Raw genomic sequence first — 12511 nt, forward strand, 5'->3', positions numbered from 1 at the left:
GGATCCCTGTATACTACTCAGGGACTCTGTACCATGCTAAGATTTTATCTAAAAATCAGAAAGCAAAAAGGAACTGACTATCTCATGATGAAGAGTTAAAAAAGAATGCCTGACACAGGTCAATGACAGAGAAACTCTCAGAGTCACAGGAGATTTAGAAAATAATCATGACAGGATTCTGTACCACAGGTCAACAGGGGACAATAATTTGATTCCCTTTTCGCAACTCTGCATTATCCTCTAATATTAATTTGATTCTGCAAGCCCATAAGAGGTGAGTTGCAGGGACTCCCTAACACTTCTTTTAAGATGCCCTGCTCCATCAAGAATTCAGTTACAGATGTAATTCCAGCCACCTCCTTAGGGTGACATTATGTTGGGGCATTCAGGGATACTCTGCAACTCCAAACTCTGTAGCCAGCTATTCTAACTTTTCTTGAAGTTTGAAGGCACATTTTGATGCTTCCGTACTCAAGAACTTAAGCTTGTCTTCATTAAACCCATCTATAATACCGAACCCAAGATTTCTCTTTGCAAGCTTCCCAAGTTCTGTATTTATTCGCAAAACATCCAGTTCTTTATGAAGAGCCTCTTTTACCTGAGATTGTGATCCTTACTCAGTGTTGGCACCAACAAGGGAACATTTATAGGGGGTACCCCTCCTGTACAAGATTGTTTTCCAAAATGAAGTGAAACACTCATATCAGATCTACTAGGGGTGGTGGTGACAATAGAGTAAACTAGGTCTCCACCTAGTTCAACACGATTTTGTTTTACCACCCACAGCTACCCAAACGTAGTTCAGTCCACCAATGCTTGGGCATGAAAGTCCAAGTTACTGTAGCCTCACACAACCTGCTTGACTTACTTGGCAGTGTGGTGTCCATGCTTTCTGGGTTACTAACAGTCCCATAATGGGGTCAAGGATGTAGTGGTAATTCAAACCCAATTTCATTCTTTAGAATAGCACACACAAGTACAGTACTGAGAAAAGCACTATATATGTTGAAAAGTATTTTTTGAACAGGCTTATCCTGTTGCTTAGTAAATGACGAATAACCACACAGAATATAATTAGAACAGAACTAATGAGTGTTACTAACAGTAAGAATAAACATGCTTAACATGATTAAAATGTTCCTAGCAGCCTAGCACCCTAAGGACTTCTATGTGCTTCATTATGAGAGCAAGGAAAGCTAACTTGTCTTCAGAGTTTCTTTGGATTCAGCACATTGTATACCTGTTCACAACGGAGAAACCAAGGTTTTCAGATTCGGCCGGGGGAGGAAGGAAACTCAGAAGGGAAATTTACATTTACTGGCTCAGCTCATCTCCTCTCTGTATTGGCACGCAGTATAGCAATGGATGCTGCGGCAGTATGATAGTCTGACAGGACCTCTTGCAATAACCTGGAGCTCTCCAAGTCAGTGCTCAATTCCTGAGCTGTATATGAGGTTGACCACTTACTTTTACCATACATTGGTGGACTTTCCATTAAACCAAGCCAAAACCAGTACAAACCAGCATGCTCAAAATATGTCAACTCAGATTACATATTTATTTTGCACATTCATTATCAGACCTTGAAATGTAGATAGTATGGAACTTAAAGTAGACTTGTGTCCCCTCAGGTGTTAGCAAAGTTATTGTTTGGATGAACTGACACTTTCACAAGGTCAGTGTAAGTTAATGACATATGGTATATAGGCCAAAGGCAGACAGGCTAACTTACTATGGTCAAAATGGAATCAGGCTTTGGGATCTATGTGCCATACCTGAGGTGGTAATGATAACAGTAGTACAAGTGGCTCTCAATGGCGAATCTGGAGTGCTAAGGTGTAAACCTCTTTCTGGAGCACCATGGTCCAAAAGCACACTCACACTCATGCCCATGTTTGATCCTTCTCCCACAGCTTCGAATTGGGGTTGTTGATTTCCTCCAGCCTGGTAAACAACATTGCATAGAGGTTATCAAGAGGTTAGAAAGTCATCCAAAAATTAATTGTCTATATCACTGTTGCTCCCATCCTCTCCCTTCTCACCCCCACCTCCCTTTCATGATTTCTTTCCTTTGTTTCTTCGGTTTCTATAATAGGGTACATCCCTATGCCCTCAATCACATTCTCACTCTGACTGGTGCGGTTTACTCTTGCATGCGATGGATCAACCAGACACCAATCTCCGTTAGTACAATCTCACAACAGAAGTTTATTTAGCCCCTATCTTGGTGTAGTCAATGACACTTCATGGTCCAACACTTCAACCTTAGTCAAATCAAGTCAACTACATCTTAATATATCTCTATAACTATCCCAGGATCTTGGAGTACAAAAAATCAGATGAGCAAGCTTCAACTCTTTACAGCAAACTCATTACTCTTCATAAGCACATACCATATATTCAAAAATAGCACTTCAATTCTCCACTTCAGCACAGAGCCTTCTTGAACCCAATTTTGACACTACAGATCAAAACATCATAAATCATCAAAAACGGCAAGCACTGCAACTCTCTCCAACTCACAATCAAAATACATTGTTTAATTATTACGTCACCCCACTGGCCAGGTTGATCAAATTATTTGGGTTCTCGGTGGTGTCAATATCGAGCATTCCCATAGATATTGCCTCAAGATTTAATGCTTGCATGTCTCAAATGGGTAACAGGATGATTTCAAAATGTCTAAAGCTAACTCCAAGAAAACAGAGGTTCTTCTCTGGTGCTCTGGTGTTTCATTTTGTTCACCAAGTTGGTGGCCTCAGGGAATGGAGGCTCTACCCTTGCCAGTTCAGAAAGGTAAGAATCTGGGGTTTCACTTTGGTAACAAACTTAACTTTGAAGGCCAGGTCAATACCCTTGCATAATCAGTATATCTCACAGTAAACATAATTAGTAACATTTGTCCCTTCATACCCACAGATCTTCAGAAAACTGTGTTTCCTTCTCTAGCTCTATCTAAACTAGACTGTGGGAATGCCCTATTTATGGACATGCAGAAAGGATTCCTTCATAAATTGCAGATGCTAAAGAACGCATTGTTCTGACTGTTGTAGGGCCCTACACAATATTGGCCCAGGTTATTTTCAGAATAGATTTATTTGGTATGTCCCATCCAGAAACCTCAGATCCTTGGAAACCGAGTGTTTAGTGCTAACAAGGTTCAAACGAGCATCATGGGGTGGCAGAAGCTTTCTGTTGAGGACAGCAAAGCTATGGAACTCTCGCCGCATTGCCCTAAAGAAGACCTCCTGTCTTTTAGGAAATCTCTAAAGACCCTGCTTTTAATCATTAAGCAGATCCAGTCAAGATTTCCTTCCACATGAGCGGAAGCACCAAGACGCCTCCAGACATGCAAGCGCTTTATAAAACTCAAAGGCAATCAATCAATCAAAATTGAATAACCCTACTTACACTCACTGTCCTAGGACACAGAAATCGCTTCAGAGATACTGTAACACTGTCAGTAATCCGAATGAGACGATGGAAAATCAGGAATGCAGATTGAATCGGGCAATTTTTTTATTTGGAGGATGATTTTAAATCTAAGCCTCAGTGGGAAACATCCCCTACTACCAAATTTGTTGTAGCACTTTTCTTCATGCAAATTCGCGAACCATAAAGTGCTATTTGATTAATCAAAATTCACGGTTGAGGCTAGTCATCAACTCAATACATTTAAATAGCGTGAAGAACATTTGACTCCACAAGGAAGAGAGTAGTCAAGTGTTCAAACCGTAAAGGCTTACTAAAGGATTAACAAGTTTACAAATTAAAAATCATCAAATTAGTATCAGTCAGTAATCAATAAGTAAATGTGTTTCGTAAATACGCGGTTCAAATCATATAAGCAAAGGAAAAATTAGTATAAAGTTGTCACAAAGGAAAAGGTGAAGCAAATAGATTCTCACAGAAGGAGGACACTATACTCTGCTCTAAATTGTCTCAAAGTGGACAAAAGCATGACTAGGCATTCTGGAAAAGTTGTGGTATTCACTAGCTTAAATCATACAGTTCTGAAATTTGCTACAGCTAGACATGGTTCCTATAAACACACTAATCAGGTTAAGGTAGAAAGATACAGTAGCTAGCTCATTAGTTTCTCAGGATGCTTTACAATACAGCTTTTGTAAACGGGCTTCAAAGTTGAAGGTATCTGCATCATAACAAGTTACATTGGACTAGCCTGTACTCTGCAGGTGCATGATGGCAACTCAATTCAGATATTTTTTAATTATCACATAACAAAAAATTTCACATGAGAAAGTAGGCACGGACAAAACGTAAGTTCAGCTACAATTAGAAATAAAAAGTCCCATATTTATATAACACAATGGCCACCAGACGTAAGCGATTTTAAAATGCATGCCTACATTAGCTATGATGAATCTAAACATAAATAATAAACAGTTAATACGGGATAATGTCAATACAATGCAAAAAAATTACATTTGACAAAAATAACGCCATTAGGTCTGGGGCAGCACAAGCAGATTTTAATAATCTCAGCGAATTTTGGACAAAAATGTCAACATTTTTCACAAATGCATTTATGGTTACAGGAATTATTACTACACGCGTATTGTTTTACATACTCATACATGCCTTTGTGGATTGGACTCGAAAGGTCAGAAACCCTATTAGTAAAAGTGCAAAGAGGTCAAAGTCTTTTCTGTCTGTACTAATTGTATTTTAGTATTGCCTGAATATTCCCATTTTAGATGTTTTGAGGTAATTCACAAAAGCACATGTGAGCTCTAAAAGGAGGTCTACTGAATTATTAGTTTATATAATCCGAAATGTCTTTGTGAATAGGCCCCGAAATTCCTCAGTGTGAACTACTGTGAGTAAACTGGAAGAGCTAAGGAGTATACGTCAGTTTATCATGTTTACATTTTCCAGTGCGGTTTTCACCACTTGCTTTAAGACACACATTATAAGACTGCATTCTGCTTAAATTTAGACCAAGGTTCACCTGTACCTGAATAATAGGAACATAACTTAATACGTTTTTTGATTCTCTATATTGTTTGTCCTTTTGTTAAACCTCACAGAGCAATTTGAAAGATTTGTCTAGTTCTTAATTTGGATTGGCCAATAACAGGGCCTAGTCAAGATGTTGTCTTTAACCGAAGGAATTCTATCAGTCTTATGTGTGTCAACATTTCTAATCAGCATGGTTTTCTGGATTGTTCATTGTTTCTTGGACGTAACACCCTTTGTATGTCCATTCACAATTTTTTCACGATGCAATTTTGTAAATTGAATTCCATCAAACGATCTTTTGTATTATGTCAATGTCGGTGGAGGTCTAGGTTATTTCTTGCCCGCTTTGACAGAGTAAATGCACGACGGAACTATCTAGTGCACTGAATATACTGTACATCGTGTACGTAAATACATACTTATCATGATTTCTTGATTAATTAAAATCTTTACAATTCAATTAACACAGCACAGCAATGATCAACTAAGAATTATTAACTCTTAATCGCATTTGGTTGAAGGGTTCAATACGGATACTAAACCAACCTATTCAAAGACCTCTCAGCAGCTTCACAATATCAGTACTAAGAATTAAGTTCATTATAATCCTTAGTTCTATAACTCTCACACATTACACTTTTTATTGTGGAATCTTTGTGATAAGCCTGCAAATGTACAGTTTTTAGGGCTGTTGATTAAAAGCTTCAGAGTTACCTAAACGGCTCAGAGGACTAAAAATACATGCAGCACTGGACAATGTGGTGTATTTACACTAAAAAACAGTACAATAACTTGAAAGTGATTTAGGGTAGGACAATTGGAATTATGTGGCAATGAAGGGCTAAACTATGTGGTAAAGTTGACCAAATAACACAGCAAGAAGAGGCAAATTCTTATTTTAATAATGTTGTCTCATTAGTATTGCTTTAGCACATGACCACAGCAATCAGCAACTGAAAGGTGACTAGTTAACCTTTGCCAAGGGTCTGCCACTGTGCCTTACCAACAATTCCCATTTAATTTTTGTTGAAATGTTCAAATTATGTAACAGATGGTGGATTAATTGCACGTGCAGTAATGCATCATAAGTGGAAAAGTCCACATCCACAGAATGACATAATTGAAGTGGCCCTGATTTGGGACAACTCTTTCCATTTGTGGACTCGGGACTGTAAGGGTGTCAGGGCTGTGTATATACGTTTACAAATCAGAAGCAACAGGAGGGAACGCCTACCGTGCATAGCCTATCTCTCTGTCCCTGCCTGTTAAAAGGAATCTCACCCGTAGGGATTCCAAGTCAAATGCTTCGCCATAGAGTCCTCGTCCCAATACCAAGTGTATCTGGACAGGCTCAACCTTTGTCGCCAAGGAAGCTCATTGGTTATTAAGTGGGATCCTGGATTTAAAATAGTTTAGGGTGTCCTGAGTGTTAGTTTTATTTTCAAAAGGCACTCTGATGGTGTTACAAACAGGTAGGAATACAATAAGGAAATTAGTATCCTCAGCATCCATGGCCAACATGTTTCAGTCATCACATCAATGCCTCACCAGGCTAGTTGGCTTTCGTGAGAACCTATCAAGGATCTAGTTAATGTCCTATTTGTGTGCATTCAAGTGTGAAACTTCCATTCACCATACTCATACTTGCCATACATATCAACCCATTTGGTCTCAATGTACGCATTTCTTTAGTAGCGTCCTATTTATAGCTCCTTGAGGGTAAGGAGGCAGATGGAACTTGTAGTCAAACTTTCGTCAAATATCTCTTCACGGCTGTGAACCTATTTGGTTCTTCCTTCCCCTGTATTGTTACACAATTGAATGCACATGGATACTAACAGGATCCTTGTGAGGTCATAATGAAAGCCAGCTTAACACATTGTCTGTACTTCCTGTCACAGTCTTCACACTGGTGACGTGGGTCCTCACCCTGATACACCTCACCCCATTGTTCACAATCAGAGGTACAACGTTTCCTCTCTCCACCCTGTGACCTTGGCCCCTCTTCTGTTTGATTGTTCCTGGCTCTACTCCTGTCACTCACAGGAAACCTTTCCAGTGAAGGCCCTTCCTGTCAGAGACCAAGCTCATCAACAACCACCCGAATGAAGAGCAAACAGCTTTGTGTACTTGTGGATGGAATCAACAGAGGAGTAATGAAGAAGACTCATAAGTAATATAATGGGGGATCACTTAGACAATGGCAATGAATGGATCTAAACTGCAAATAAAGACATAGATTTTTACTTACTTGCACCCTTGAGAAACTCTTGGCCGTCACCTGTGTTGAGGGTTTTACCATTGCACGTCTTGCAGCCTGTTCCTTGCAGAAACTGATGTGTCTGGCTGCTGCTGCCTCGTTGAATCTTCTGCCACAGTAGGGGCACTGGATGTAATCTAAAAAGGAAAGGCCATCAATCAGGCTTTAGCTGCTGTCATCAAATATGCAGTAGACAAATATTGAGAGCCTCCTAAATTGTGTAGGAGGTGTCATCTAAACCCAAAGCTTTGGACTCTATCACAAGACCAGGCGTTGGATTGTAACTTCCCATCTCTAGCAATAAAATATAATCATACGTCCAACATGGCTGCTAAAACCCAATGAAATGCCTTTGGTACTGCAGCCTGCTTTTTCATAAATGCATTTATTTAGAATATTTCCAGAGCATACCAGCAACCTGGAGGGCATACTGATCACCTTACTAACACAAAAGGCCAGAAGGGCATCAGGGCTTCCCCAATTCCTCTCACACCCTTGTTTACTCCAGTAGTGATCCTCTGTGTTTTCATAATGGCATGCTGGCTTGTGGCAAATATCCATTTCTTGCTAGTGTTTCTGCTCTTGGGGAACACATTGATTGATTACATGATAAGTGAAGCATTTTGTACAGACTTTTTCCTATTTTTGCTAACTGCATCTGTAAACTAGCTCACTTGCTTTATAAATGTGCACTTTTTCGTTTCAGACTGGCACACTGCATGAGCTTTTAAAAATAGGACCAGTATTCAGTGGCCTCACGGCACATGCTTCACCTTTCATGGTAAAATTCTGCAAAGTTGGACTAAGTTTAAATAAGGTAAAACTATATCTATATGGATTTTCAAAAACAAGCACCAGTAAAACTATTCCCAGTAAAGGGGTCATATTGTTAACTCTATCAAATGTGTCTGCAAAGCAACAAAGAGAGCAAGCACTTTGGAAATTTCCCCTCACTTACGAGTAAGCATCCATATCTTTATATTTCGGCAATGTATTTTCAGATGAAAAAGTGCTACCACACATACAACTTTCTTACAACCTTTGCACAGAAGTTAGGTTGCATATTGGGGTTCATGAAGACTTAAGAGCTGTGGCATCAGGCAATATTGGCCTCCAGTTATATCATAGTAAATTGGCATAAGATTTGTGGCCATCATCATTTACATATAGGAAATTACAAGAATTGATTACGCTACACAAAATTCCAATGCATGTACTCATTCTCTGTGGCATAATAATTAAACGCAATACCAATCACAACACAAAATATAGGAAGTGGACCTCCAAGACTAACCTCTGCTACTCCCTGGTTTCCAACCAGCATGCACCAATTCAGAAATTCAGTGGCAGAACTGAGTCCGAAGAACAATCTTGGCCAACCTCAACTCACAACCTACCTATCGAGATTGAGGGCACACATTGGATAAAATATTGTGCACAAAACTGAGGAAAATTCCAAATGCAATCACACGAGCACCATCAGAGAACTGCTACAATTCTCCTCAGTTATACCTCTTACGACCAATGTTCCAGAGGCAGGAGAACTAGGAGAAAAGTCATAGATTGAGTGAGCTAATCACAACACTAACCTTTATCTTGTGAGGTATTAGCGCCTGGTTACATGGGACTCGTGGCTGTTTTTACACATTCAGGGGAAACAGCCATTACAACCAAACTATTACAACGTATGCAATTACATAGCATGCCACTACAATGCACATGCTTTAACCACGCATGCCTTTACAATGAATTTTGTTGTCAAGGCATGAATGGTAAGGACATATGTGTTTTACATGTAAGTATAAGGTAAGTATATATACAGTTGCATTAGTTGGTATGCTGTCCATGAGCCATCTCTGTTGGGACACCACTGTTTGTCTGAAAGTTCTCATTACTGAATGGATTTTCGCACCGGCACAGGCATACCACAATGCATCTGTTTGAACCAAAGCGCATGGTGAAGTCGTCGGATACAACATTACACCTTTAAGGCAGAGGAGGGGTCAAGCCATAACTCCAGTGGGAGTGGACTAATCAGCAGCTAAATGGATCCCAGGTGAGACGACCTGTGAGACCATCACTGAAGAAAGCCGTCAGGCTGAAACACGTCTGCAATTGCGTTTCACTAATCCAGCAACTATCCGATGAGACATTTGTACTGGCAATAAATCCACTTGAGAAATGTTTCCCTAGCTGTGTCGGACCCGTTTGTATATTCAAGTGAGGCTTAGACTCTGTTTCACCAGTTTCGCAGGCACTGCTTACCGGCACGCCATCCCGGTTTGGTGCAACGTGTCAGCCAGCGGATTTGGTGAAAGTACAGCAATACAACACGTCGCTCCCCCAGCGTTCAACACCACGGTGGAATCGCTATTTTTTGCATGGGGAGGGAGGAAGCAGTATTTGACTGCATAGGGATGCTCAAGTGGACTCACTGCATTCACAGGGACATGTTGCAGTAGTTGGCTTGGGTCCGTGAGCCAACACTGTTGGGACACCACTCTGTGTCTGAAAGTTCCCATTACTGAATGGATTTTTGCACCGGCATAGGCATACCACAATGAATCTGTTTGAACTACAGCGCAAGGTGAAGCCGTCGGATACATCATTACACCTTTAAGGCAGGGGAGGGGTCAAGCCATAACTCCAGTGGGAGTGGACTAAGCAGGTATGTGGATCCCATGTGAGATGACCTGTAAGTGAGACCGGCACTGAAGAAAGCCGTCAGGCTGAAACGAGTCTGCCATTGAGTTTCACTATTCCAGCAACTATGCGCTGAGACTTTTGTATTGGCAATAAATCCACTCGAGAGATGTTTACCTAGCAGTGTCGGACCCATGTGTATATTCAAGTGGGGCTTGGACTCTATATTATATATGTATATATATATATATATATATATATATATTCACTGAAAAAACCATAGGTTTCAGGCACGTTATAGTTAGGAATTGGCATTTAAAAAACCTTAGAAATTCACTGAAAAAACCATAGGTTTCAGGGGCGTTATAGTTAGCTGGACATTTCCCTCGAACAAAACCCTAGAAATTCCCCTGTTATAGTTAGTTCGGCTAACTATAACTCGGTCCCCCGCAATACACTGCTGCTGACGTCACATATTACATCACTCATGACATGGTCAGTGACATCACTGATGACATCACTGATGACATCTCAAATGACATCACTGATGACATCACTGATGACATCATCCATTGAGTATGTGTTTCTGAACAGTTTTATTATGTTTAATATATATAGGGAAAGGCCTGTTGAAGAATAAGTAGGTGTACAAGTGTGTGAATGGATGATTTTCTAGGTGCGTAACTGACTCTATAAGTGATTCATTAAATGTATCTTACTGCAGACTAGTGACTAAACTGTGTGAATGTCTGTATGTGTCTGTGTGTTGGTGTATAAGTGGCTGCATGGTTTTGTGAATAGCTATATGAGTGTCTATATGGATTATTGATTGGTTTTCTGAGTATCTGTATGGGTTCCTGAGTGTTTGTGTGGGTAGGGTGTGTGTGACTCTGTGACTAGATGTGTGAGTGGGTGATTCACTGGGTGCATGGTTTTAAGAGTGCATCTGTGATGGACTGTATGGTTGGGTGTATGTATGGGTGTTTTAGTGATTGGATGTATATCTCAGTTGTACATGTGTCAGTAACTACATATGTGAAACGCAGTGTATATGTGTGTAAGAGTATATAACTATCTATATGTGAGAGTGTGTGATTTTGGGAGTGGCTGTATGCGCCATAGTGCAAGGATATCTGTGTCATGTGATGTTTGTTTTTTCTGCAGGAAGACACAGAATTTGTTAGTATTTTTATGAGTAAGTGAACTTGAGTGTGTTTAACTGTATAGGTGAGTAAATTGGACTGTGATTAATTATTTGCATGACTGACTAGATGTGTCAGTACCTCAATGGATGATTGGCGGTGTGTGAGTGTCTATGTAGGTGTATAAATGCACAAAGTGACTGTAAGTATGAGTGACTGTAGAGGTGAGTGAGTGGACATGTATGTAGACCTAAAAGTCAATGAGTGGGTGAGTAGTTATTGGTATTGGAGTATCTATGGTTGTCAAAATGGCCGTCTGAAATTTTGAGTCGGTGTATCAAAGGTTATATTAGGGTGTGAGAAGATGCACTAATTTATCACATAGATGACGTCATCAGTGATGTCATCAGTGATGTCATTTGAGATGTCATCAGTGATGTCATCAGTGATGTCACTGACCATGTCATGAGTGATGTATTATGTGACGGCATCAGCAGTGCATTGCGGGGGCGTTAGTTATAGTTAGCTGAACTAACTATAACAGGGGAATTTCTAGGGTTTTGTACGAGGGAGATGTCCAGCTAACTATAACGCCCCTGAAACCTATGGTTTTTTCAGTGAATTTCTAAGGTTTTTTAAATGCCAATTCCTAACTATAACGTGCCTGAAACCTATGGTTTTTTCAGTGAATTTCAAAGGTTTTTTAAATGCCAATTCCTAACTATAACGTGCATGAAACCTATTTTTTTTCTGTGAATTTCAAAGGTTTTTTAAATGCTAATTCCTATCTATAACTTATCTCTGAAGATATAATGTTTAATGATTTTGATTGGATTTCTATATTTTTCAAATTCAGTGTGTCATTTCATTAATTACTTTTTTTTAAAATACTTTTTTATCACCATTTTTTAGACATATTTTTTCAATTAATTCTTTTTAAATATTAAAAAATATTATTTTTTTAACTTAATAGGTTTTTCAAACATATTTTTTTATATTTTTCAAAATATTTTTTTAACTATATGTGCAAAACTTTATTTTATATATTTTTTTCCATGTTTTTGGATCCGCGCACCCTGCGCTCACCGTTCTCGATCCCTATGCGGTAGCATCTGCGCATGGTATGCGTCGGGTACGTGGTTAGTGCGCGATTCCAATGTGACCGGTACGCGACTCCCAGCCTATGCGCGACACGTTCGATGTACATAACGCGATGTTTACGCGCTTCCACGATGCGTCATGTGCGTCTATGACGCGGTGGGTGCGCGGATCCCGCAAAGTATTTAACATTTAGAAAAACATATTTATGTATTGCATGTGAATTAATTGAAGACAAACTCTAAACTAGTCTTAAAACTAATATATTTTGACATCTAATCCTATATTTCTTTTTAATTCAATTTCGCGGATGCGCGCTAGGTGCGTGCTGCGTAAGCGCACGGTGCGCGGATCCCATGTGACCTGCAAAAAAAGAGATTTGATT

The 12511-nt window shown here is 39.7% G+C and overlaps 1 protein-coding gene across 2 annotated transcripts in view; it reads right to left on the reverse strand.

The window, feature by feature from the left end:
* Window positions 1–12511, reverse strand: part of ZC2HC1B (zinc finger C2HC-type containing 1B) — a 292907-nt gene that overhangs the window by 40474 nt on the left and 239922 nt on the right. The window contains exons 6-7 of one of the 2 annotated variants that reach the window (XM_085609303.1): window positions 7235–7380; window positions 1776–1944 (exon numbers count right to left, since the gene is read on the reverse strand). In XM_085609303.1, the coding sequence (XP_085465429.1) occupies window positions 1776–1944; window positions 7235–7380 (315 nt within the window). The remainder of the gene's footprint in view (window positions 1–1775; window positions 1945–7234; window positions 7381–12511) is intronic. The other variant, XM_085609304.1, reaches the window with a different exon arrangement.

The sequence above is a fragment of the Triturus cristatus genome, chromosome 6, assembly GCF_964204655.1.
Source record: "Triturus cristatus chromosome 6, aTriCri1.1, whole genome shotgun sequence".
Lineage (NCBI taxonomy): Eukaryota > Metazoa > Chordata > Amphibia > Caudata > Salamandridae > Triturus > Triturus cristatus.